Below are 27,312 nucleotides of genomic sequence, written 5' to 3' on the forward strand. Positions count from 1 at the left end.
ACAGGTTTGCTGATTGGAGCATTTTAACTTTAAAACCATTTTTAAAGGCTCATTTGCATATTCTCAGTAATAATCTGGTCAGGTTTGGTGAAGGAACAATGTGACTGACTCTTCCAGTGCAAAATTCTCCTGCTAGAGCACAAGTTGTTGAAGTCACCTGTGTCTACGTATATGTCAGCCATTCAATTTGCTGGGTCTAGCAGATGGATCAGATGGGTAGGAGTCACACGGTCACTGCTCTAGAAAGGGGTTTTCTGTCAGATGGAGATCCAGTGACCTGCTAAATTGATTAAAAAAGGATATTATAGTATGAGTTACTAAATTAAGGTGGTAATGGGGGCAAGGTGTGTATGTGGGAAATGTACAGCTTAGAATTTTTCAAGCTATCAATAGTATCTGGCCTTAAAGGAGATAGAGTTGAAAATGGTTTTATTTGGTGTTTGGCTACAGGCTTATATTACACTTCTCAGATACTACAGGAGAAAGAGACTGTGTGGAATCCAGGTTGTGGGAAAATATTGATACGGTCTGCTGTTTGTAGTAATAAAGCTAATGGTAACAAACTTTAGGAGGTACATTCTGGCCTAACTACTGCGATCCCTAAAAGGTTTATCAAACCCTTATTATCCTTATATAATGTAGGGATTCCCAGTTCCTTCCCGTGCTGCCCTCAGATAATGCTATTCCCGCAGCAACTCCCAGCTTTGTGACAAGTGGTGCTTCATGGATAGGATGGGGCCATGGCAGCTCTGCAACCCAGCGGCAGGGTTATGCAAACTGCTTTTGGGAGCAATATTCTAAGGACAAGGAGGGTAGAGCTAGCAGGCATCTTGTTGGTCAGGAGCTTTTGTGTTGGGTTTGTGGGGGTTTTTTGGTGGTGGTGCTGGTGCTGAAATGATTTATATTACAGGGAAGTGATTCTACTTTGAGAAGTTTTGATTAAAGTAATTTCAAAGATACAACATGACAAGGCTGGTTAAGACCTTCCATGTAAGACGCTAAAAAAAGTAAGTTGTGAGGGAGACATTTATTGATGTTTAATCATGTTTATTCTGTGGCTGGCTGGAAAGCTTGCTTTTGAACTTAGCTAAACACTGGTTCTCACACCACTGTTGTGATTTAAAAATAAAAACTTGTATGCAGGTATATCTCAGACCAACAGCAATTTTTTTTCTCCCACTGGTGACCCTTTGCCTTTCACACTAGCAGTACTGGGTTGCTGTTCGCAGTACGTGAAAATCTGTCAAGAGAAGCCAGGGGCCTTTGTGTTGTGCAAGTCTGTTTTTAGCAGCAGACCATCACGATTACTGAACAGCGTCTAGTCAGTACATCCACGGGAGAACCATCCCCTAAAACTTGTGTTTAAAACAACTGTGAACAAGAGATTTCGATCATAAATACTGCTTTGTTCTGATGTAACTAGGAGCTGGCCAGGCTAAGCTGTGCTCCGGTGCCCTGCCCAGGTTCCCTGTGCTCCTCCCTGGGATGGCAGACTGATCTGGTGTTTTATCCTCAGTGGCGTATCCTGGCAGGAAAGGCGGCTTCGAGAACTCGTGAGCAGGACAGAATGGGGAACCGTAAATTTACCCTCCAGCCCACCGAATCCAGCCGTTCCCCGAGAGTCCGTTACAGCAGTTGGTGAGATCTGCTCCCGTCCATATTTGCCTTTCAGTATTGCACAGAGGCCTGAGCAGCGCCGAGTAACTGCCCTTACGGGGCCAGAGCAAGCTTTGCAACGTATGGCACCGCCGTGTTGGGCAACTGCTGTGCTTAATCATGGGGACTTACGGACACTGGTCCAGCGCTAGTCTTAAGAAACTACCCACAAAAGCAAGCTGTTCTCAATGACAGAACGGGACAAGCTGTTTTGCTTCGCTAATACAGCCAGTGCTAAAAACAGGAACGAAGGTTTAGCTTGTCTCCTAAAATGGCAGCATCCCGCCGGCTGTCGCTGCGGAGGGGCGCTCCGCTCGGCCCGCTACCCTCGGTACCACGAACCGGCCGCCGCAGCCTCCGGTACCCGAGCCCGGCCTCACCGGCCGCGGGGCCGAGCTCCTCTCTGCCCTCCCTGGATCATTCTAGATGCCGGCGCCGTACCCCCCACGGCCGCGGGGACCCCCGCCGGGGTCCCCAGCCCTAAACGGGAGACACCCCCCCAGGGCCGCCGGGCGGTGGGCACGGCGGGGCCGGCCCCGGGCCGCCTCCCCTCAGGTGCGGCGGGGAAACAATAGACCGCGGCGGCCGGCAGGGAACAGCACCGCAGCCCGCGGCACTGCCGCAACGAGTCCCGGCCGGCGGGCACGGATCTCTCCTTCGGCAAGCACGCCTAAAGTAGTCCCTCTTTGTTCACCAGCGGCAAAGGTTCGGCTTCACCTGTGTCCTTCCGCCGCGGCGCTCCTCCTCCCCGCCCCCGGCCCAGGAGCTGCCTGTCGGCGCAGGCGGGGCCCGCCGGGGCGGGACCGAGGCCCTTTGTGCTCCCAGAATGCACCAGCTTCTCCTCCGCGGGAAACAAAAATGGCGAGGGGCTACGGTGGAGCCGGGCTGTCTGTGAAGCGGGTCTGACCCCTCCCCCGCCGCCTTTCCTCCCCTGCGCCGCGGGGTCCGCGCCCGGGGGGGTCCCGCTGCGCACCGAGGGCCCGGCCGCACCGGGGCGCCGGGGGGAAGGCTTCTCAGCTCGCCGATTTCCCTGTATGAGGCGGTTGGTACCACTGGAGAGACCGAATGAGGTGAGGGGGGGGGGCGGGGAGTGTGTGTGTGTGGGGGGGCGGGGTGTGGGTGCGGGCGCGCCCCGCAGCTCGGGCCGCCGGTGTCGTATCGTCCCTGTGTCCGTGTGTCGTCCCCCCCCCTCGCGGCGGCCCCGCCAGTTTCGGGGAGGGGGTGCGAGGGGCCCCGTTGCGGGGCGGGGAGCGGGGGCTTTGGGGAAGGGGAGGAGGCTCCCGGCGCGGCGGCCGCTGGCGGGGGTCAGCGGGGCTCCTCGGTGACCAAAACAAAGGGAAGGGAGGCAGAGCATCCCCGGGGCCGCGGGGCTTTATCCCCTCCTTTAAGGGTATCGTCCGAGTCGGTCGCGTTCGCTCGGGTGCGGAGAGAGCGGCACAAAAGAGGTGGTGGTGGTCGCTGGTTAACTTTGTTTTTGGCTTCTTTTTGTGTGTGTGCTTGCAATGCTTCACCTCTTAGTCTCTGTCAAGCTCGGCAATCTGAGCGTGCTCAGAAGCTTGCGTTTTTAGTCCACTAAAATGTGGTAACTGTTGCTGGCTGAGAGGATGTGCGGTAACGCATTTTCTTTTCTTCGGTATTCGAATTCTGTAGAGAATGGGCTGGTACTTTTGTTAGTCACCGAGAACAATATGGTACTGTGTCGGATGCTGCGGACACCCGTGTTAGTGTTGAAATACTCGGGGCTATCGTCCACCCGTGAAGTATCTGGGTGCCATTTAAAGGAGAGGGCCCGCATAATTAAATGAAAGGGCCTGCCAGGAAATCAGTGTAGCATTATGCTTGTTTCTTGAATTTCTGATAGTTAGGCCCTGCTCCTGACTTTAAAAGGCCAGATGTAATAATGGATGATAGCCTGATTTTCCCCTGGCTCAGTGTAAGGGAAAGTGATGAATGCTTTAGGTATAACGAAAACACTTTAGGTATAACCTGAAGTGTCAAAAGGATGAGATAATAAGAAAACAGTTTCCCTGTTTTTTTTGAGTTGCTGGGGTGGTTTTTTTTTGTCTGTAATCGGCTTGGTAAAAGTTAACAAGTTAATGTTTCTCCCTTTTTTGAGAGCTCAAATTACAATTCATTTGAGGTTAAAAGAAGAAGGAAAAAAATCTTAGTTCTTATAGTACTATAATACAGGCTAATAGGGTCATAGCTTTTTAGTGGATGGAGGATTAGGAAAAACAAAGATGGAAGATATGGTAGAAGGCGCATAATAAAGTAGTGAAAGCGCAAAGGATCTTTGCAAGGAGCTACAAGCTGGTGAAATGTGGCTCTGTACTGTGAGTATAATGTAGTAATGTTTTCTACAGTTAACCCTTACTTTGTCAAATATAGATGTGTGGCTTTTCAACTTGTCCCCTCTGTGAGGGAATTTTAAATCAGATATAGGTTTGCTTCTCAGAAGTTGGCTTAATGTGGCTAGTTACTAGTTGTTGAGGTATACATATTTTTTTGTTTGTTTTAAATAGGTGAAAGACACATGCACTGGTAGTTAGTATTAAGGCTGGCCTTGGATGCAGTTATGTTTGTCCTTCCCTGCATTAGGAGATGAGGGAAAGCATATGTGAAGAGCAGCTGTAACAAATAAGTTTCAGCCTGCTTCCTAGTAGAGAGGGGGCTTCTGTATTCCCTGGAGACAGACGTGAATTAATTTAATACTAGAGGTGCCTAAAATTTGCTTTAAAGTGTATTTTGTGACCCTCATGATAGTTGTGGAGGGAAGAAACACGTGTGACTAGAAGCCAATACGAATCTTCTTGTAGTTCGTGAATTGACAGCACTTTTTTGTGATTGACCTCTGCGCTTGCTGCAGAGTTGGTTTCACCTTCTTTACAGGCCTTCCTTGCAGGAAATGGAGGGGAAGTATGTCTTTGAGTAAGACACGCCAGGAGAAGAATTATAAAACCACAGGTATTGCTGGAGGGTCTTTGGGCAGGGTGATACCTGTTACTGAAAGCACTGAAACTAGTTGAATTTATACTTTGAACAACCTAGATTTGAAGCTGATGGTCTGTCTTTTCCTAGAAGGTAGAATCTCTATGGAGGAGCGAAATCAAGAGGCTTAATTTTCTTTAAGAGGAAGAGAGCTAATAATGAGCATTCCTGATGAGTCTGGGCATATTTCATTCACTAACTATCTTGGAGGATAATAATACTTTGTTCATGTTTTAGATTGATTTATTTTTAATTTCTTTCTGTGGAGTGCTTATGAAGGTTGCTGTTCTTGTAGACTAGCCTTAAAGAAGGAAACTTATCTTCATGGGGTTTTGATTACCTCTGAAATCCTTTTTCTTCCCCCCATTCCTCCCAGTGCAAGTCAGCATGTTGTCTGTTGCCTCTTTCACTGCTTGGGTGCCTGCTCATACTATACTCCCTTAGGTATGTTGCTGGGCATCCTGTATTTGGATGCTGTAGAAACCCAAAAGGCTGTTGCTGTATTCAGGGAGGTGCTAAGTATACAGTTAAGGGAAGATCTGGTCTGAAAAGGTGTTTTGCAACCTGATACCGTTGTTTTCTCCCTGATACTACCTTCTGTCTCTTCTCTTTGTGTACAAAGGCATGGTCAATCCCAAACAAATGGCTCTTACAGTACAGGACTGCCCTACCCCATTTCCCTGCATAGTAAGTATGTAGGGAAATAATATTATTCTGTAATGAACTTCTAAAGACTGATACTTTTACTCTGTGTATCAAAAAGAATTAAAACCTTATTTCTTGAGGGAGAGTGTGAGCAAGTAAAACAAAAATTACAACTGACTGTAGTATTATGGACATGAGGATGCTCGTATACTGATGGCTACCTCTTTTTAATAGTATGAATCAATCTTACTAAGGACAGTCATACGTCACAGACTCAGAAGATGACTCAGGTTAGAAGGGATCTCAGGAGTTCTCCAGTCCTGCTTGGTGTAGCATCAGCCATGAGGCCAGACCAGGTGACTTTATCCAGGCAGCCCTTGAAAGCCTCCAGCGACAGAAGCCACACAACCACTCTGGGGCCCTGTTCCACTGCTGAACTGTCCTCATGGCGGGGGAGGCACTTTTACACAGCCCCCATACCCATCAGAATCTCTCTTATTTCAACGTGTCTGTTACCTCTTGTCATCCTGCTGCACGCTACTGTGAAGAGACCAATTTCACCTTGTTAACCTTCTCCTAGGAGCTGGAAGGCTGCTGTTAGGCCTCTGAGGCCTGTTATCCTCCAGGCCAAAAGAGCCTGGTTCCCTCAGAGTCCTCTCACAGGAGAAGTGCTCTAGCCCCCAACTGTCTTTGTGGCCCTCCACCAAACTCATTAGCTGTGTAGGAGGAAATAATCACTTCCCTGCAATCTTCTGGTTCTGTTCCTGTTGATATAGTCCAGGATACTGTCTGCCTTGGCTCACAGGACACACTGCTGGCTTGTTCTGCTTTCTGTATGTTAGCCCCCAGCCACCTTGGCCTGGGGTTCTTCGTTCAGGTGGAGGACTCTGATTTTCTCTCTGAATTTCTGTCAGCCGCTTCCTTCAGCCTTGCTGAAGCTGAGGTAAGTGACATCCACTCCTCTCCCCTCATCCACAAATCCTATCATTTTTATCAGGGAAGGTGATCAGGTTAGTCAGGCCATGATTTATTCTTGGTAAATATATGCTGACTGTTACTTTCCATGTGTCCAGAAGTGTCTTCAAGGAAGACTTACTCTATGACTTTCCTAGAGACCAAAGTGAGGCTAACCAGCCTGTCATTCCCTGGGTTGAACTTTAAGCCCATTCTGAAGATTCAGAACATGTTAACGTTCGCCATTCTCTAATCATCACCTGTTCTCCACAACCTCCGATGGTAAAGGAAAACCCCACAAGAACAGTTCATCCAGTTATCTTGGTGCCCTTGAAAGCAGCCTCTCTGGTCCCATGGGCCTGCATGAGTCAAGTTCCCATGTTCGTTTAAACATGTGCAGCAAACCAATTCACAGGCCACTCAAGCAAGCAATGCTTAACAAAAACCCCTCATGGACAGAAGTTAAAATATCATTTAAGGAAGAAAGACTTTGTCCTATCAAGGATTTCAGGGCAACCACTCTACATAAGCTGCTTCTTATCAGCAAGATGAGAAATTGTAACTTGTTTACTTCTCAGCTCTACCCAGTCAACCATAATACCACCCATTATGACTGTATGTGACTTTCATGCAATACATTACTCTCCCAGTACGGTTGGCGTTTCAGTTTTTTTAGTCCTTTGAAAGAGCCTTATATTTCAGCTATGATTTTTTGCTCTGAATTCTTCTGTCAGGTTAGACACTTCAAAGAACTCTAGTAATCATAGAACATCTTTTAGTGCATTTTTTAAAAGTAGCTCCATGAGTTCAAAAGTATCCTTCACAATACATGACAAAAGTAATAAGTTTTGCTTGTTAAGAAAAAAAGTTGTAATAAGAACTGAGTCCCTGCAGTCCATTCAGGTGATTAGCAGTTAGATCTATGAATCTGTAACATATTAGAAAGAAGTTTAGTCAGAAGAATGAGGGGAATTGATTATTCTACACAGAATCACAGAAGGTAATGTTTGGAAGCCTGTTGCATTAATGGTAAGAATCTGAGGAGTGGCTAGGGGGAGACCCTATCATCGAGTCATGAGGTTCAGACAGGACCCCCTTGCTTTCTAAACTCCTTCTCCAAGAGGAGTCTAGGTGGGGCTAAGTCCAGTCTTAGTCTCAGACTTGGTCAACGGTTTATTTTCTGAGGGTTGTAGAAGTAACCACTCATCAGAGTATTTGTTGTTAGTAACTAATTTGCCAGATGCCACGGCCAGTAGCGTTCAATGAGAACGATCACAGCTAGATTAATGAATAGTACAATTTATTAAAGCAACAGATACACAGGTTCTTTGGATTACCGGTGATAAGATTGCTGGTTACAAGACACACAAATACTAAGATGATGAGTAACACTCCTAGGTTACAAATGCATTAAGCAAATATGAAGCACTGGAGATTTAAAGGGAAGCTATAGAGAGGTTCCTAAGTTTTCCCAGGGAAAACAGATGGTATACCCAGATGTTTTGATCTTACCCAAATGTGTCCCAGTGGGGGAGAAGGAGGCTCAGCCCATCAGCTGGTCCCAGAAGTCAGAGTGGTACGCGACGGTATCTTCCCCAACACCCTCTTTCTCTTCACACATTTTATACTATTTTTTTACCTTTTAGGTGGAGCTTGAGTGACTCTAGTCATACATACCTTTATTATGATTGGTATAGAATTTCCTCGCTGTACTCTTTTAAAAGCATAGACTAGAAGAAATTCAAAGCGCATGCTCAGTGAAGGGTGGTCACACCTTAGAGGCGGGTAACTTTTGGGATGGAGGTGTGTTTTGGTATTATAATGATATTGTAATGAGCAAAGTTCACCAAAAGGACAGCATTTTGTGAAAAGTACGACGGACTGTTGGCCCAGAGTAGCAAATGTGCAGCGTACCAGCTCCATGGTACCTCGAGTTCCCATTTATCACCAGAGCCTGGTCACGATGCCTCCACACCGTTCCACCCTCCGGACAACTCTTCTTAGAGTCAGTATGCCAAGTTCTCCTGGCACTGCTGACATCTATGGTTACTAGGGAACTTCCATGGAATGGATTCCTCACATAGCAGCTGCATGTCACCCTGACAGCTTCTTCAATTCTGTACCTTTTCTAAAAACATAAGTTTAATTTCTAAGTCACCTCCAGCAATTATTCCACAGGCCCTCAGGAGATCACCCCGTCCAACCCCTGCTTGAGCAGGCACAGCTAGAGCGGGGGCACAGGACCGTATCCAGGCGGGGTGTGAATGTCTCCAGGGAAGGGACCCCACAGCCTCTCTGGGCAGCCTGTGCCCCTGCTCTGGCACCCGCACAGGGAAGGGGTTTGTCCTCATGTTCAGGTGGAACTTCCCGTGTTCCAACTTGTGCCCATCCCCCCTTGGCCTGTCGTTGGGCACTGCTGAAAAGAGTCCGGCCCCATCATCCTGACACCCACCCTTCAGATATTTATAAGCACTAATGAGATCCCCCTTCAGTCTTGTCTTCTCTAGGCTGAACCAGCCTAGGTATCCCAGCCTTTCATCATAAAAGAGATGATCCAGTCCCCTGATCATCTTTGTGGCTCTCTGCTGGACTTGCTCAAGCAGTTCCCTGTCCTTCTTAAACTGGGGAGCCCTTAATTGGATGCGGTACTGCAGATGTGGCCTCACTAGGGCAGAGTAGAAGGGGAGGATAACCTCCCTTGACCTGCTGGCCACACTCTTTTAGTTTTTTATGCACCCCATCAACTCCTTAGATGAAGTCCAGAATACTGTGTTTTGGTTCTGGCAGTGCAAGAAAGACATCAAACTAGATGAGTTTGGAGGGCCACAAAGACAGTTGGGGGCTGGAGCACTTCTCCTGTGAGAGGACTCTGAGGGAACCAGGCTCTTTTGGCCTGGAGGATAACAGGCCTCGGAGGCCTAACAGCAGCCTTCCAGCTCCTAGGAGAAGGTTAACAAGGTGAAATTGGTCTCTTCACAGTAGCGTGCAGCAGGATGACAAGAGGTAACAGACACGTTGAAATAAGAGAGATTCTGATGGGTATGGGGGCTGTGTAAAAGTGCCTCCCCCGCCATGAGGACAGTTCAGCAGTGGAACAGGGCCCCAGAGTGGTTGTGTGGCTTCTGTCGCTGGAGGCTTTCAAGGGCTGCCTGGATAAAGTCACCTGGTCTGGCCTCATGGCTGATGCTACACCAAGCAGGACTGGAGAACTCCTGAGATCCCTTCTAACCTCAATTATTCTATTACCCTAACCAACTGTAAAAATTCAAAATCTTTGTGTTGTGTTTCTTTTCCCCCAATCATTGGTTTCTGCTTTTCTAGGCTGAGGGATGCCTAGGCTAGAGTCCCTTTATCCTTCTTCTGTACAGTTGGTGATGTGGCTTAGGCTTTTGATTGTACCAGAATACAAAATAGTCTAAAGATAAGGAGCTCAAGGTATACCTTGTAGATATTCTGTGATGTGACATCTTGGAAACTCAGTGTTCATCTGGCTATGTGAAGTATAGTCTATAATCTAGATTTATACTGGATCCTCTGCTTGGAAGAAATTATTGGTAATCTACTAATTCTGTTAATGTATAATTGGAACAGTAAAGTTGCTGTTATGAAAAGGAAGGTGAATTTTTTGTTTTTTGAATCGGACTGATCCCGGGTTGGGGTGGAGGAAGTATCCTGGTAAGTCTGTCTCCTTGGCCCAGCAGAATCTTTTTATGTGGGGGCAGGGAGGTATGGTTGACACAGTGAACAGATCATGTTTGGCATGATGTCTCATAAATGGCAGAGAACATGCCAGATGGGAAGAAACATGTGGCTGGGATCCAGCATTTCTCTCCAGCTGCTAACAGAGGTACTCGATCCCAGTCGCAGCATAGCAACTACATTGGAAGCATGGCTTGGGCCTGGTTATGCGGTGTTGGGTAAACTAGCTAAGATTGTGGCTCTTGGAAAAGATTGATTTCCCTTTTCTGCTGCCTTCTGGCTGTGAGCGGTTCACTGCTTGCCTGGCTTGTCTAGTCACCAGACCTTTCTGTGAGGTGCTTTAATTTGTTTAAAATATTAGAAAATTGATCCATAATAAAGGAAAGAAAATTGAATAGAAAGTTTGTGGAGCAGTCAGCTTGTCATTGCAGAGCTGGAAGGGGAGCAGGCTCCCATACTGGATAAGCCATGTGTGAAACTGTCCTCAGTTTTGTGTGTTCTGAGAGTCCTTGCTAGACCTCTCCCCTCCTTCCCTGTGAGATGTTAACTCTCCTGTTTCAGGGAGAGCAGAACAGACCGCTGGTATCTTACAACCCTTCTTCATAGTTCAGTTTTCTTTCAAGTTTAATAAAAGTGTAATTTGTCTGTCACTTCAGACACAACAATTGCAATTAATCAGCAGTAATGTCAGGCTTTCAGAACAAGAACCAACTATCTCTAGTTGTCATAAGTTCTTTCACTAGATTTTCCTCTGCTTATGTGAGTTGCCTTAGCAGGATGCTCTGTGTGTGTGTGACTTCTAGTCTGAGCTCCTTCTGCTAAATCTGCTGGGTGCTCTGAACTCATCTTACCTTCAGTGTGATCTGTATTTAGTGGGAATAAATGAATTATCTGTAGGTCCTGCTTTTATGAGTCATCTCAGTGGAGGAAAAATTTTCTCTTCATATGCACTGGGTACTTAGTTGTTTAAAATGTAGTATCTTTAAATTGGCTTCCCAAAACCATCTGTACTCACAGGGTAGCTATCATCTGTTAGTGTTGCAGTGTTCGTGAATCAGGCAGCCCTTCTGGAAGAAATTTCCCGAAATTGCATGGATTGTCAATGAATCTGTCTGTAGTGCAGTCATACAGTCTGGCAGTGCCAGTTGAGGGGGTTTGTATCCCAAGTTGCTTGTTTGCATTTGTTCTGTTGTGCTGACAAACCCTTCTGTGAACAAATTGGTGAACCAAGATGGCTGAAAAAAGTCTGTCAAGGGGACTTTTTTCTCAAGAGTTGCTTCACAGCAGTTGCTACAACTGAAGGAGTACAGGAGTCTGAACAACCTTAACCTGGCGGTGCTGCTGAGGAGAAAGACACTTGGAAATAAAAGGGAGAGTGCTCAGTCTCTTTAATCATCCAGCCTCTTCATATCTTTCTCCCTACCTTTTCAGTTTCTTTCTTCTGTAGAATTGCTGTGGAGATGCAGGAGTCAGAGGCACGAAATGAACATTGACATTTTCTAGCCTCTAATAAAGAGATACAAAAAAGTCAAAACTAACAGAAATCTAATGTTGGTTCTGAAAAAAACAATGCTATATGTAGTAAATTGTCATGGTTCACAAATCAGGCTGCTTTAGGCAGTGTACCTCCAGAGGGAGTTTGCCATTCTTGTTGACAAAGAATGACAGCTATCTCCTGCTGCTGCAGCATATTATAAACTAATTTATTAAGTAGATGAATGGAAGGTCTTCTGCCTGTCTTGCTTGAGAATATCTATGGTAATGATCTAGACCCTGAGGTGAAAATCAGTGAGCGTTTTCAGTGCTTCACAAGATCAACTTTTCAAGAAATTATGAAAGTGCACTTCTATTTTGAAGTGCATTTTACTAACTTCCCCCTCCAACTTCTGAAAGATCGTATGGGCATGTAAGTACGTACTTGTGTTGCATTTTAAGTGCTTGAGTAAGAATACAGCCCCAATATGTTCAGTATTGAGTAAAGGATGTAAAGCCGAGGTAGGTTGGACGTGCTATATGACATGCAGGGTAGCTTAGTTGTGCAGAAAAAATGAGATAAAGTAGATTTTTATATCTGATAAGTTTTTCAGAAAAAACCAAGACATCTGTTGGATATTTTGCAGTCATAACTCCTTGGAGAGAAGTTTTTAAGATGGTGGGGAAGTTGTTACTTAAAGGTTACTAGTTTTGTTGTTAACTATAAATGGTATGGTAGGAAGGTGCAGTGGAACTAACTTTTGGGAAGACTTGGAAACAATTGTATGGAAAATGTGGAACCTTTAAATTAATTTCAAAATTTGCAAGAAAGAAGTTAACCTCGGTTTTCATTTTCACTTAACTTCTAACAGAAATGTTATTTTAATGGTTGGTGTGACTTTTTGGTATTCCACCACAATGGAGAGATCTGTTGCAAGACAGACGAGATTTGCTAACGTTTTAGGAATGTAGTTTTTATGTTGGTCTGCACTGAATTTCGTATCATTTCTTGTGCAGTGTTTCTGGAAGGTGCTTCAGAGACACCTACTTTAAGTAACTTAGGCTTGCTAATTAAAGACAACTTGTTATAACAGTAGCTCATCCCACTTAATCTCCATCAAAAACATTGAGGGAATGTTTCCCTGAAGAGGACCTTCTTATCCATGTGGAAAGCAACTGTTAAGCCAGCTCTAAGTGTCAGTCTATTGTGATAACTAACCCTATTTTCAGTCTATGTAGTGGATAAACCATAAACTGCCACAGCAGGAGCTACTTCATGAGCTGTTTAGTCATCACTTCAGCAGTGCCATCTCCCACAAAGAGAGCAATGTGGACAATGGAGAAGTGTCTGCTTTATTGGCTCAGACCTTTACTGTGTGTCAAGATCTTTCAGTGTCTGAAGTAGCTATTGTGAATTTAGGCTGTTGTGTAAGTCAATGTATAGACTCATTTAAGTGCTTTGTGCCAGAAAATGTGATGCACAAAACATTTTTGGTATAATTCAGATGGAGCTATGGGACCAAATTCTGTACTTAACAGAATGTCATATGCTTTTGAAAACTTTTTTAAAAACATAAAACTCATAAAAATAGTTGTTGATTTTGAAATGGAAATCTGTACAAGATTATGTATAATCAATGAATTGATTGTGTCTCTTTGCTTATTCTGTACAAGATCTTCCATACCTTCTTTCAAGTACTGGAAAAGAAGAGCCAACATTCCTGCCTTTTAGCTGTTTTCTCTAGTCTCTTAAGTCAAACCAGATAAAAAGCTGGAAAGAAATTCTTGGAACCTCTAGAATAGAGTAGTGCTGTTGAAACACTTGTGAAACTCCTTCAAGGTGCACTAGTGAATTTGCTTTAGGTGCTTTGAGCTAAGCACAGCAACTTACTGACCTGTTTAATATGCTAAATCAATTTTATAGATGTAATTTGAAGTATCTAAATACTTTAATACTTTGTAATGATGAGTCCTTTCCAAGAAAGTAATTATTGGCTGAGACCAGGTTATAGTTTCACAACTATTTCTAGGCTGTTTTGATCAAGCCTTGCCTAGCCTTTGAACATTGCTTGCTTTGTGCTGAGTTGGACTTGTATGTAGTCAGAAAGGTCTGGGGAATTGATGAAGGTAAAAAGTTTTTTTTTGTCTTTTCTTGACTGGCTGATTTCGGATACACTTGTTTCTGAGCCTGTTTCATACTTGGGTGTGTAAATGGTTGTACAGGTACGAAGGAGAGTAGGCTGTGGTTGCAACAAGTGTTAAGGGCTGGGGCCCTGCTTCAGAGGCCCTTGCAAAAAATCTAAGCTACTGCACAAAGTAAAGGTCAAAAGTCTTGCAGAGATATACAAAAGATGGTATGTTTAAGTGGTGAAATAGTCTAAGGGTATGATGTTATTCAGAATAATGTAGAAGGACTTCAGGCTACTGAGTGACTGGTTAATGAAGTGGCAAATGAAATCTGGTGCAAACAGAAGTAATATGCAGAGAAACAGTAGTCTGGGGGCAGTTAGAATGAGAACATGCAGTTTCTAATAATGATTTGGAATTTTTAACTCGATCCCTGATGGCAGTGGGGCAGAGGGAAGGCTACAAGTGTTATCAGTTGGAAAGGAGCAAAGAGTAAAAAATATCCTGGGCTGTTACTGTAAACTTAGTTTGAATGCTACATGCATTCTGTCCCATTTATCAGAGGTTAGAGTAGAACTGGGGAAAAGCAGCAGGAACTTTAAAGAGCTTTCATGTAAGAAGCAGCAGAATTGGTAGGGTTCTTTATCTGGGAAGTATGGCTTAGTGTGTATAACTGTTGCTACTGGGGCATGAAGAGAGAAGATGGAAAATGACAGTTGAGTTTTCTGATGCAGTGATGAAGAGTGTCAAATGAAGTGACAAGATGCCAGCTGTGGAACAAGACAAAAGAAGTGCTGCTTTACAGGTTCAACAAAACATGTAGGAAAAGTTTTGCAGAAGAAAATTCCAAGAAGGATGAAAAAAAAAATGAAGACATTACTGCTTGAGATCTTTGGATCCATAGCCTGTAAGAGACCTACAGAAGAGGAGTGCTGTTCTAAGTTTTGTCTGTTATTCTGGTCTTCCATAGTCACCTGCCTGAATATTTTTGCATTTGGGATCAGGCAGGACTTAAACTGGTGACCCAGTTGTACGTGCCAATGCCAGAGTTGTTGGACTAGGTGGAACACTCGTCTGGCCTGTTACGGCTGCTCTTACTCTCATGTCATTGGTTAGATTTAGACTGATTATAAATGTGCTTAAAACAGCTGTCGAATTTTCTTGTCTAACCTTCTTAGTTTAGACTGTTTAGTACAAAAAATTTGGTGATTTATATCTGCATTTTTGTATATTTTGGTGTTTTAAGCCATTATAATTCCAATTTTATTTTCATATGGATCTTAAATAGTAATTTTTTTAGGGAGAAGGGATTCTCTTCTCTTTGAACCGTCAGAGTAACTTCTCTTAACATCTGAGTAGTAATTCTCATCAAGCTCTATAGGATGCTGATTCATTTACAGGTTTTGTTGGTGCTTTGTGATTAATTCAAATGTTTCCAGTGCTGATAATGTACCCAAGTGATCTTGAGTGAGGTGAAACTTTGCTCTTTCAGTCGAGTCTGTCCTGTTTAACTCCCTGATCTGTCTTTGTGTTTGCATCAGTTACACATAATTTAGTATGTAAAGAGAAAAAACATCTGGATTTTGGAATGTTAAGTTTGCTTTATAGTCTTGGATTCTGCTTATTAGTTATAAGGATTCTTCCTGTGCATTATTTGGTCCTATTTAATAATTTTCTATATTTTACTCCTTTACTTGGAGTGTAGTTTTTGATAACTAGTCTGACACAGAAGTGTATTCACACCTACATATATTTATATATAAATAGGCTATACATTGTGGAGTTGTATGAGGGGAAAATGATTTTTGATTCATATAAAATTGAGTTTCATGTGTGAGGAAAGGTTGCAAGATCATCTGGTTTTCCTGACTTATTCTTTTCCTCTCTGATTTGAACAGAGTAAAACTTATTTTATGTTAGAAATTTAACACGTAGAAATTCCTGTGGTGAAAACCTCTACAGTTGTGCTTAGTGGCAAAGCATCTGGTGCTGGAGGTACCTGGGTTAGTACAGATCTTGAGTTAGCAGAGTTCTAGTAGTGTTCAACCTGTTTTCTTTCTCCTTGTCCTCCCCCTCCCCCATGATTTTGGGGTGCGTGTAGTTGTTTGTTTGGTTGGGTTTTTTTCTGTTTTATTCTGAGTAATTAACTGCTGAGTACCATGCTAATTGTCAAGTACTACTCTCCTTATTAAGGTGATGTAGTGAGAAATGGCTTAGGACCTTTTTAGCTTCCTTCGAATTTTAGAAAACTGCCAGAGACTCAAGTGACTAATGTTTTGCATAAGTAATCCTGTATTGAATATTTTTGATGCATTCTTTGCTTCTGGTGACTTTATGAAGAGTCTCTGAGCTGGAAAGTCTGTGTCTTCCCACCCTCATTTAAAGAGACAACTTGATATAACAAAAAAAACTTTATGGAATCAACTAATGTAAAGTTCTGTAGACTCTTATACTAGCAGAGGCACTGCATCTAAAGGTGAGTGGAGTCTGAAAAACATGACCAGGTTTTTAGGTACCTGAAGTTCTGGGGTTAGCTAAGGACATTCTAGCCATGAGTCATATTAATATTTAAGATATATGGATTCTGACTTGAACCTAATTCTGATTACCTTTTCTCTTGCTTCCCTTTCTTTAGAGACTCTACAGCGGTGGGTAATTCACTGGTCCATAAGCGGTCTCCTTTACGTCGAAGCCATAAGACCTCAGCATCTCTGACCAAGCTGTCATTACGTGATGGACAGAAAGCCAAAAAGCCACTGTGTAAATTTGAAGAGGGTCAGGATGTCCTAGCTAGATGGTCAGATGGCTTGTTTTATCTTGGAACTATCAAAAAGGTAAACAATTTTTTAACTTCACTGGTGCCTTATGGTATCATATGGTGGTTAAACGTTACAGTATTATTCTCTCACTTACTTTAATATTAAATAGATTCATCTGTTTTAGTCCTTTCACTAGTGGCTTCTACTGTATTTTTGTTTTTCAGATAAACAAACTGAAACAGAACTGCTTCATTATATTTGAAGACAGTTCCAAATCCTGGGTTCTCTGGAAGGACATACAAACAGGCAAGAACTTCGGTGAAGTAGTCATTGTTTGGTATTTTATTGGTTTAGATTGCTATATCTGTTAAAATAAATTATTCCATTATATTTTTGTATCCTAAAGAGTGCTATAGTTTAATGTGACCCTGGATCATAAATTAGGCAAATGAAAAACTCATTGCAGTTACTTTTTTGTTGGTTTTTTTTTCCCCACATAAGTATGTGCAGGGAGGGGAAAACACTTCTAAAAATTATCCCATTTGAGTTTATTTGGATGGGGATAGAGTGTCATACTCTGTCTTAACAGAAAACCCCAGGCCCTAATTTACACCAAGTTTATGTCCTCCTATTGTTTTCAGTTGAAACAACATGACGTGGAAAGAAACCAAAGACTGGAAAATCCTAGGTTTGAATGGAGTTTTCATATTTAAAAGTAACACCATAACTGTTTCACATAAGAAACCATTACAGAGTTTGGAGTATTCATGTGATATAAAGAAATGTGCAGTTATCAAGTGAGACATCTATTGTATATTAGCTTTGATTTTTTTTTTTAGATACTTGGAGTAGCTAGTATTGTGACAATCTAATGTTAATGAAGCATGGATGACAACTTCAGTGACAATTTCTTCTGAAAATGAATTACAATTTCCTCATCATATAAAGGCAATGGAAATCTGGCTCTCACTGGTTCTTGATGTTTAAATTAAACACTTTACAAAGCTTCTATTAGCAGATATTCATAATAGAAAAAAATCAACTGCTTTATTTCTGAGACCCTTTTAAAGTACTGCTGTTCTGCTTCTGTATAATACTAGTTCATGATCTTTGATTCATTTATAGCAGACTTTAGTGCATGAATGGTAACATGTAGATTAAGTAACTAGTAAAAATCTGGATTAAAATACATTCATGTGTGGTATAATTGGAGCAAGATGTAGTTTTGTTTCCAGTTTGCAAGCTAACATTTTGTTCTTACCTTTCTTACCTGCATTTACATTATTCAATGAGTTATTTAATTTTTATTTTTGATATTAAGGAACAATGGACTACATAGTAAATAGGCAATATATAGCCTATAAATATCCAACAGCCTATGATAAGTGATATAAATATTTGTAACATATACAGTCTGTATAAAATGTCTGAATTTATTTTTGTTAGGAAGTTAGGCTTTATAACACTATGTTTCTACAATGTATGTATCTGTAACTGAAAGTACAAAAACAACCATACACGTGGTAACCATTCCAACTGCAGATGTAATCTGAAAAAAAATCCCACTTTCGTCTTTGTCCAGGAGCCACTGAAAGTGGGGAAATGGTCTGTACAATATGTCAGGAAGAGTATTCAGAAGCACCGAATGAAATGGTTATATGTGATAAATGTGGACAAGGTAACTAGATTTTTTTCCCCCTATTTACTGCATTTTAGATAATGTATTGATTTATTTTATGAAGGAGGATATTTGCCTGGCTCTGACTGATTAAATGATATTAAATTTTATAGCCCTTAGTGGCTATTAACAGTTCAGTGAATAATGATAATCCATGTTAAAGAGACTAACATCTGTCCTGTAAGTAAAGTTTATTTTTTCCAGTAAGAACATTGAAAAGACCATTTTGAACGTGTTAGCAATCTTTTTAATCAGTTTTTTTGGCGCTTAATTCTGTTACACAGTTAATTCTGTGTAAGCTCCTTTTGCCATTTTAGTAACATGTTGGTTGATCGTTTTTATACAGGTTATCATCAGCTGTGTCACACACCAAATATTGATTCCAGCGTGATTGATTCAGATGATAAATGGCTCTGTCGACAGTGCGTTTTTGCAACAACAACAAAGGTGTGTTTCTAGAAAAACATTACTTAATACATCCCATATTGCATGCAGACTTTTGTTTGTGAAGTTGAAACAAAAAAATAAAATAACTTTTTTCAGTGATTTCTTTCTTGTTAACTTTGATCTGAATGGAATTTTTATACATTGGGAATTAATATTGATTTTAGAGATAGATGACATTTGGCTTGCAATTTGTTTTTAATCAAATATTGTAGTATTAAAACATATACAGGTGAAAGTCTCTTACTTGATTATAGACAAATTTTTGTAACTTACAAATGAAAGGATTTGAAAGTTTCAGAAGCACATTAGTTGACAAAAATAACAACATCTGTTTTGGCCCAGAGGGGTGGTGCGCTTAAGAAAGGACCAAATGCCAAAGCACTGCAAGTCATGAAACAAACATTACCGTATAATGCAACAGACCTCGAATGGGATGCAGGTCATAAAACCAACGTCCAGCAGTGTTACTGCTATTGTGGAGGACCTGGAGAGTAAGTAAACAGATAATACATAAGAACTCTTCTCCATAACACAGCTGCAAACTTTGGCCCTGATCCTGTAGGCTTTTACTTGTGACCTTGTTAGTTTCTATTTTGTGTAGGTATTAAACTTGATGCAAACTGGAATTTTGACTTATGTATATTTTTATTTTTTTAAAATGTCTCATGAGAAATACATTATCGATGGCTTACCTTCTCCCATCGGATCTTTTGGTTTGTTTTAATTTTGTGAAACCATCACATAAATTCTTGTTGTAGAATGGAATGTGATGTCATCTTTCGTATTGATACTGTTAATGTGTTGAGATTGGATGGAGTTGTTTGATCTTCTTGGAATTCTAGGCAGTGTTTTTCTGATGTTAACTCATTTCTGTCATTAGTCACAAATATAAATTTATCTAGAGAATAGTTTATTAAATTTTATTGGAATAGACAGCTGTCTGATTGGACCATGACATCTATAACAGTACTCTGGATTGCAGTTATTGGTGGGGGAAAGACTTTTTTAAACTCATATGGCATTAGAGTCCTTTGCTGGTTCTTTCTTACAAGAAAGGCAAGAAGAGGACTACTTAAGTAGGTAGAGAAGTATTCTGTTGTCTGCATGCATGAGTGAGTAAATAAAATGGCACTGGAGACTTAAGTCAGGCAGATCGAGAGTCCCACAAAGAAATAAAGCTTTTGAGTTTATACTCATAGGACAGAGCTCTGGTTTGAGAATTTTGCAGACTGCGACAAACATCGCCTTCAATTTTGTGTGGTTCCTTTTCTCAAGGGAGAAGCTGGAAAAGGAAAAGAAAATAAAAAGTATAAACTATGAGGTTCATTTTGAGGATTCAATAAGTTGAATCCTCGGAACAAATGTTTGAACCTTAATGCAGTTGTGCGATGCTTTGGAAAATAAGAAGGAAGTTAATATGGTGGTTGAGAAGGAGCTTAGAGTTACTGAATTCTTATTATTGAGAACTAAAATGTGGTTGTCAGAGGAAATGAAATTTTTATTTTCTTAAGTAAATAACTTAATTCATCCTTTTACTAGACTATATTATATTATTCTTAGTCACTCTTTTCTGGTAATGATCCATTATGGAACCCAGTGTTGCTGAAATATCCCTACAGATGACAGTTTTATAAACTATGAAAATCAGTTTGGATCAGAAGATCATTTGCTAGTTAATTTACATGTAATGAAGAAAAATTTTCAGTAACTCTTCTAACACATTGTTTTTCTTTCTGTTGGTGAAGCTGGTATCTAAAGATGTTGCAGTGCTGCAAATGTAAGCAGTGGTTTCATGAGGCTTGCGTGCAGTGCCTCCAAAAGCCAATGCTTTTTGGTGACAGGTAAGAAATTTAAGCTGTACTTTATGGTTGTCATTATTTAAAAAGTGGAGAGAATCTTATGTATGGGCTTTTATTAAGTAATACGACAGTTTTCCAAAAACAGGTTGTTTTTTTTTTTTAATAGAAGACTATATAAAATAAAGCACATGTTCAGGTGCCAGGAAAATACAGTTCTTCATCTGAGTTTAATGAAGGAGGGTGGGATGGGGTGGGGGGTGGTGGAGGGGTAACCATTGGATAGTTAAATTCAAACTGTTACTGACTTCACTGTGTGGAAGTCCATTATACTACAGGTGCTGGCTACTGGGAGATGGGAAGCTCCTATAGGCCCACTGTAACTGCTTTAGTTACATAAGGGCTTTGAAGCTTACATGGTATAGGTGACTGATCTCTTGTATGCAAGAGGCACCATGATTCAAGGTAGACTGTCAGTGTGTGTCTCTGTGTGTGTGCAGTAGTAGTTCTCTGTACTAACAGTATAGAAAGCTGGAAGGATAGTTGATTGAGGGGAGCTCTGTACATCCTCTGCTCATGTGTGATGAGTTGGGACAAAAGGAAATGGAAAAGAGCACTGGTCTACGCTTTCATTTTAAGAGAAACTTGGAGCAGTTGGAGCAGATGAGAGGGAGAAATGGAGAAGGGAATCAAGGAGTATCTCATTCATTATCTATTATACTTTCTTTTAGCTGTTGGCTGTGCTGGAATGTTCATATGAAGGTACTGAGAACCCAGGAATGTGTGGGTCCTTGAAATGTGTGCTTACACTAGTACACAGGTTTCTGCATTTGAGAGAATGGAGTGGGGACATTGCAGAGGATCTTCAGTGATATAGCCACAGGTTGAGGGACTTTCTGAGGGAGTATGAAACAGTGGTACCAGAAAAAAAATTGAGGAAGTAACCTTGTGTCTGGCCTAGTAGGTACCGGTACAGATAGTGGAAGATAATAGAGGAACATGGAGGATAGGGTGACTCTTAAATATCGTATGGCTGGGTTTCTGGCCTCCTTAACGTTGATTTTTTGTTTGTTTGTTTTCCTAACTAGGGTGCTAAAACATTAAGTGTGTGTGTACGTGTGTTTACAGACACCCACCACCCAGACACATGTACATATACATATGTATATATTTTTAGGTTTTATACGTTCATTTGCTCAGTTTGCAGTTCTGGACCAGAATACCTCAAACGTTTACCCTTGAGATGGTAAGTATGAATTTAAAATAAAAAAAAAAAGGGGGGGTGGTCAGTCAAATACAGGCTCTGCTTTTCTTTTTGGTATTTTGATCCTCCTTGCAAAAAAGGAAAACCACTTGCTGTCTTGGGTTGTTTCCCGAGTTGTTCTTACTGCTTGTATGAACAGGGACAACTTTTCCTTCCATGTTTATCCTTAAATGCAGAGATATATTCCAGTTGTGTGGTCTTGGAATTTATTCCTGGGATTGTTCAGTAAAGTAGGAAGCAACTACTTATTTGTTGTATATGTGAAGATTTAGATACCTGACACGCAGTCGTCTTGGCAGGTTTAGGCTTCTGCCATTAGATAAGTCAAATCTAGTGAGTACTAGAGTATGTGTCTTGACACATTTTGCAATAGCTTCCCTGTTGAGACTTAATGGTTAGTTGTAGCTTGAAATCTTTCAACTAACCCATATTAGAAATTATATCTGATTTAGTGGATATATGTGCTAACAAATATACGGTGGAGATTACCTTGTTAACTGTTAATTCACCAAAACACTTGCATGATTTCAGAACTGATACATTCAAGTATGAATTCGGACTTCTTTAAATATCCCATGGTTTAGACCAATATTGCAGTTTAAAAGTATATCATGACAATGAGATGAGGGAGAGATGAAAGTAAGATTCAAAGCAGAAGGAATCACTTGAGGAAGAGAAATGACAGGAGACTTCATAATGTTGTTCCCTGAATGGAGTGTTTTAAGTTGTGCTTTGTGTTCCTCTTAATATATTGTACTAACATCTTTACTACTAAACTATTTAAAGACAAGCAATTGGAGGAGAGAGACTTTTTTCCCCCTGTTTTTTTATTCAAATATTTCTGAATTCTAGGGTAGATATAGCACATCTATGCCTTTACAACCTAAGTGTTATTCATAAGAAGAAATACTTTGATTCGGAGCTTGAACTCATGGCCTACATTAATGAAAACTGGGATAGATTGCATCCTGGTGAGGTAAGTAATTGGAATAGTCTTTCTTGTTTTTCCTCACAGCGCATTCATATGTCCTGAAAGTTAGTGACCTATGAACTGTTTTATTCTGGATGTTAAATCCTTTACCTTAAAACTGGGTACTCCCAAAAAATGGGGAGATAATCTTTAATTTCCTTGCAGGAAAGGAATGCTTTTTAAGTGTTGTATGTTTTTCTGAGCTGTAAAATTTCTCAAGTGGTCCATGTAACTATTTTATGATTTCCATAGCAACTTTAATTATTTATACTCAACTGTTTATTCTGTTGCATAGATGTATTTTGTTTTTCTTTCAATTTATAATTGTCTCATAGTTTTCGTGTGCACAGACCAAAAAAATCTAATGTAGAACTGAATGCAATGTATATTGCATATGAAGACCTCTTCAGAGTCTCTTAAGGTGTAACACATAACAAATTATTGTACACAAATGTTTCCTCTTCCCTCCCTTTTCCAAATGTGGGGGTGGTCAGTTTGTGTCCAGGTCTAAAGATTGTTTTCATCCTTTTCCAGTCTGATTCTGCTACTTGTCAAGGCATCTTGGTTTTAGTTCACTACTAGACGAGTTATTTTTCCAGCTATTTGATTTGCTGGACAATTATCTTAGCATTAAAGGAAATCCATTTCCCCAAGCAGGCGGACTTCATATTAAACTAGCAGGAGCAGTGTAGATCCTTGTTTCTGCATGTAAGGTTGGATGCAAAATCTATGTTGAAATTCAAATTGGCATACTGCTAGTAGACTATGTACTTTTTTATGCATGAAAATTGTTCAGGGTTTTGAAGTTTTTAATACAGGTGGCATATAACTGGTTTGAAATTTTCTTGTAAGAGATGAGATGATTACTTTTATACTTCTTTTCAGTAAATCCGTACATCTGTAATCCAATGTTACTAGCAGATGCAACTTTAGAATGGAATATATTTTCTTGGTTTAAATGAATCTCTACTTTTCATAAATAATGGAAAATAGTTTAAAATACATATGTTTAAACCGAGTGTCAATAGCTTGTTAGGAAGACAAGCGCACTCAAGCATTACTAAAGACAGACAATTAGTATCATTATGAATAAACATCTGGTTTACTTTGGGATGTATGGTATCTCTTAGCTAAGTCATATCAAGTCTCAAGCTTTAATTAAAAAAAGCTGCACAAAATTTAATTCTTACACCATCTTTTCAATAGAATGAAATGTTTGGGCTGTCTTGATGCAGTTTATCAAATGTGGAGACGGCGTTTAATTTTGGCTTTTTTTTCCGCTTAGTATTGAGGGAAATGTAGAAGAAAGCAATGTTAGTTTATTTCACATAATAAAATTTTCTTTAGATTTAATGTAATTTCATGTCAGAATGGCTGGTCAGAGCAGCCATGGTGTGGAGGAGGAGAGTGGAGCTATGTAGCTGCCACTGACTTGCAGCACATGTGCTGTTTTGAAGAAGTTGAAAGGCTACAGTCCTTATTATGTTGTTCTTCCCCTTTTCTATTTTCAATCTACCCAAGTTCAATCTATGTGAAAAACACGTAACTAAGGGGGAGGAAGGAGAGGGAAGATAAAAAAATAAGTAAACTCATCTCTAAGTGCTACTTCCAGTTCCTTAATCAACATTCCTACTCCTTCAAGGAAGCTACTTACTTTAAGTCTGAAAGCTACATTTTTTTTTTTTTTTGAAGGGGTAGGCTTCAAATAAATGCATAGTAGCTGTGTTGAGGAAATCTTCAAGACTTCATTCTGAGAAGAGTCTAAATGTGTCTCACTAAGTTCAGAAAATTTGTGTCTTGTAAAATACATTTGCCTCAAATTTTTCATCTTTGGTTAATCTGTTTTCTTTATTAAACAGAAATTAGTCACAGAAAGAATAATGTTTACAATATAATGGTTTTAGGGGTTTTGTAGCATTCTTAGCTTGCCATTGGTAGAAATAACGCTTTGGTTTCTTTCTCTAGCTGCTTATAATTAGAGATGTTTTTTAGCCATAGGTAAGATAGGAGTAAATGGTGGAGTTAAGAGAGCTCCTAAGCCAGTAACTTTTAGCGTGTTATCTAGGATGCAATAAATATATGGCAGTTTTCTATAGTTAAGTGCTACAGAGTTGCAAGACCTCTGGATAGCAGTGGACTGTGCTGAATGCATATGGTAAAGCTGTGCAAAAGCAATTGTTACTTTGGCTAATATCAGTTGAGTAGCTCCCCTAACTTTGGTAGTCAGAGAGACCGACTGTGAATCTTGCCCAAAATTGTGTTAAAAGGTTGGGTTTTATGAGTATATTTACTCATTTAGCTGTTAACGCTTTTAATCCTTTGAGCATTTTTATCTGTCCTGTTTGGTCAGAATTGTATTCTTTAGAAAGTTTTTTGAAGATGTGGGGTTTTTTCCTGAGTTGCAAATGTACAGTCTGCTCTGTAGTGTTCATACTAATAGTGGAACTTATAAATGGTTTGTCTATTCTAAAGATAAATTTACTGCAGAGCCAATTGGAATATAAGTTCTGAAACATTTTGGTATGGCACCTGGAAATGCGGTAGCTTCACTGGATTTAAAAATAGCTGTCCAAATATAAAAATGAATAATCTTATTTTATATTCTATTACATAAATGATGTCTGCTTCTTTCTAGTCACCACCATACTTATTCTGCTTTGTCTCTCTAATTCATAAGTATGCAGTTTTTCAGAGGGAAGATTCCTTGTTTTCGTAACTTCATATGGACCAGCTACTTCAGGCTTTGGTGCAAGAAGGGAGCTTAGGCTGGGTCTTTGTAAACAGGGCATGAAAATGGATTTACCTTTTTTTAAATGCTAACTTTTCTGGGCCTCTTCCTTTTTTTTTTTTTTCCTTCATTTTATCACATTGAGTAATGTTGGCAAAAAATGGGAATTAGGTCCTGTGGCAGGATTTCAGATAAAATGATCACTTATAAAATAACTGTATTGACACAAGAACTTAGTTAATTTTTGCTTGTAGTCTTAATTAGTTTGGGAGTACCTAATGCCATAGAAGAATTCTTGGCAGGGTTAGCTAGTATTATGCTCTTTGAGTATACTAAAATTGTTTGAGAGATTTTTCTTGTGCTTCTTAAAGTGAAACTCAAATTCTTTGGCCCAGACTTGATCCTGGCATGAATTCTGTGAATGTAAATCACAGAATAGATGGGATAATGATTAATATCCTTTGGGGTTAGGTAGTTTCCACAGCTAATACCTCATAAATGTACTTCACATCCAAATCTGTAGTTACTGTAACACAGAGTAACTGGAATCTTTCTATTACTAAAGAATTTGACAGGCTAAATGATTTCTTAATACTTCGCAGCTGGCAGATACACCAAAATCTGAAAGATATGAGCATGTACTGGAGGCATTAAATGACTACAAGACCATGTAAGTTATTGGTACTTTTTGTTTTAAAAGTTGTTTGCCTATTTAATCTGATGTGGATTAGTCTTCAGTCTCCTTTGGGCAGTCTATCTGATAAACACTTTGGTTGCAGATAACGTGTAAGTTTTAAATACTGTTTCTATTTCAAACTATAACATTATATAACTATTTGAGTGGAACCCAGATCATGAGAGACAATTTGTTTTAACTTCCATCCTCTTTGCACTTCACAATCTGTATTTGAGAGTGAGGATTGCATTAGGGGAAAGAGGGGAATAAAATGCCATTAGAATGAATATTCTAATTTGCATAGTTTTGTTATGCACGTACAATCTTATTTTAGAAGTTGCTTTCCCTGGGGTCAAAATTTTAACATCTAATTTAAAATCATCTAGGTTTATGTCTGGAAAAGAAATAAAGAAAAAGAAACACTTGTTTGGCTTGAGAATTCGTGTTCCTCCGGTGCCACCAAATGCTGCTTTAAAGGCTGAGAAAGAACCAGAAGGAACTTCTCATGAGTTTAAAATTAAAGGCAGAAAATCATCTAAACCAATCCCTGATGTCAGGTAAAATAACCCAGTTATTCTAGCAATGTTGAGGTAAATTGGGGCTACTTTGGGTCTACTTCTGGTGCCTTTTCATTGTATAATATGTTTCTTAAAATAACTGTAAAGGTGAACTAATTTATTTAGATCTCTGTGAGGATCCTTACAAAAAAAAGGCCACCCTCGCGATACATGAAATTTAGCACTAAGAATGGTAGAAAGCTCCCAACTTCACTGTTGTTTGGGAAACAAAATCTCTTGCCTTTCTGGAGCTGTTATGCAATAATCTAACTAGAATTCTGAATAGGAAGTATGATGTGAAGTTGTAACTTGTGTTATTAAATGTGCCATCTTTTTTTTACCAAGTGTGATCAAATGCATAAGCAACACTTCAGTTGTTCATTCACCTTCAACATTAGGGAATCAGTAATGTCACTAGAAAGATCTTTTATCGGTTCATGTTATTCTAGAAGCAAAAATATGTAGCTTTGTACCTGACAATTTCGATTTACCAGAGTTACCTCATTTAGCGCAGTGTTTTAGTAATAGATGTCTAATAGTGTATTCATTGCCAAAGGAAAGCATGTATGAAATTAAAATTATCTTCAGTAATACAGAACAAAATATGAATTTTCTTCTAGGGAATTAAGTAATGGTATAGAAAGAAAGGGGAAAAAAAAATCAGTAGGTCGTCCACCTGGTCCCTATACAAGAAAAATGATTCACAAAACTCCAGAGTCGTCTCCTCTGGTAAGGTTTTGGATATTCCCCCACACCCTTTACTTTCCCTCTAACTGGATTATAATTTTTGAAGAAAAACATAACCAGTTAATTTGAATCATGATATTCCCCCATTCACCCTCAAACAAAATTGATACAGAAATTAAAACTTAATTTGAAGTACTTTTTTTGTGGT

The 27,312-nt window shown here is 40.2% G+C and overlaps 1 protein-coding gene across 5 annotated transcripts in view; it reads left to right on the plus strand.

Annotated features, from left to right (window-relative positions):
* The first annotated feature begins 2,455 nt into the window (after positions 1-2,455).
* Positions 2,456-27,312, plus strand: part of MTF2 (metal response element binding transcription factor 2) — a 28,284-nt gene continuing 3,427 nt past the window's right edge. The window contains exons 1-12 of one of the 5 annotated variants that reach the window (XM_075098133.1): positions 2,456-2,726; positions 16,178-16,376; positions 16,526-16,607; positions 17,884-17,979; positions 18,326-18,426; positions 18,769-18,917; positions 20,172-20,267; positions 21,400-21,468; positions 22,339-22,462; positions 25,787-25,854; positions 26,247-26,417; positions 27,038-27,146. In XM_075098133.1, coding sequence (XP_074954234.1) covers positions 2,722-2,726; positions 16,178-16,376; positions 16,526-16,607; positions 17,884-17,979; positions 18,326-18,426; positions 18,769-18,917; positions 20,172-20,267; positions 21,400-21,468; positions 22,339-22,462; positions 25,787-25,854; positions 26,247-26,417; positions 27,038-27,146 — 1,269 coding nt within the window. In that variant the 5' untranslated portion in view covers positions 2,456-2,721. Of the gene's footprint in view, positions 2,727-16,177; positions 16,377-16,525; positions 16,639-16,942; positions 16,990-17,011; positions 17,099-17,883; positions 17,980-18,325; positions 18,427-18,768; positions 18,918-20,171; positions 20,268-21,399; positions 21,469-22,338; positions 22,463-25,786; positions 25,855-26,246; positions 26,418-27,037; positions 27,147-27,312 lie in introns of those variants that run through there. The other 4 variants (XM_075098131.1, XM_075098134.1, XM_075098135.1 and 1 more) reach the window with 4 other exon arrangements.

The sequence above is a fragment of the Phalacrocorax aristotelis genome, chromosome 6, assembly GCF_949628215.1.
Source record: "Phalacrocorax aristotelis chromosome 6, bGulAri2.1, whole genome shotgun sequence".
Classification (NCBI taxonomy): Eukaryota; Metazoa; Chordata; class Aves; order Suliformes; family Phalacrocoracidae; genus Phalacrocorax; species Phalacrocorax aristotelis.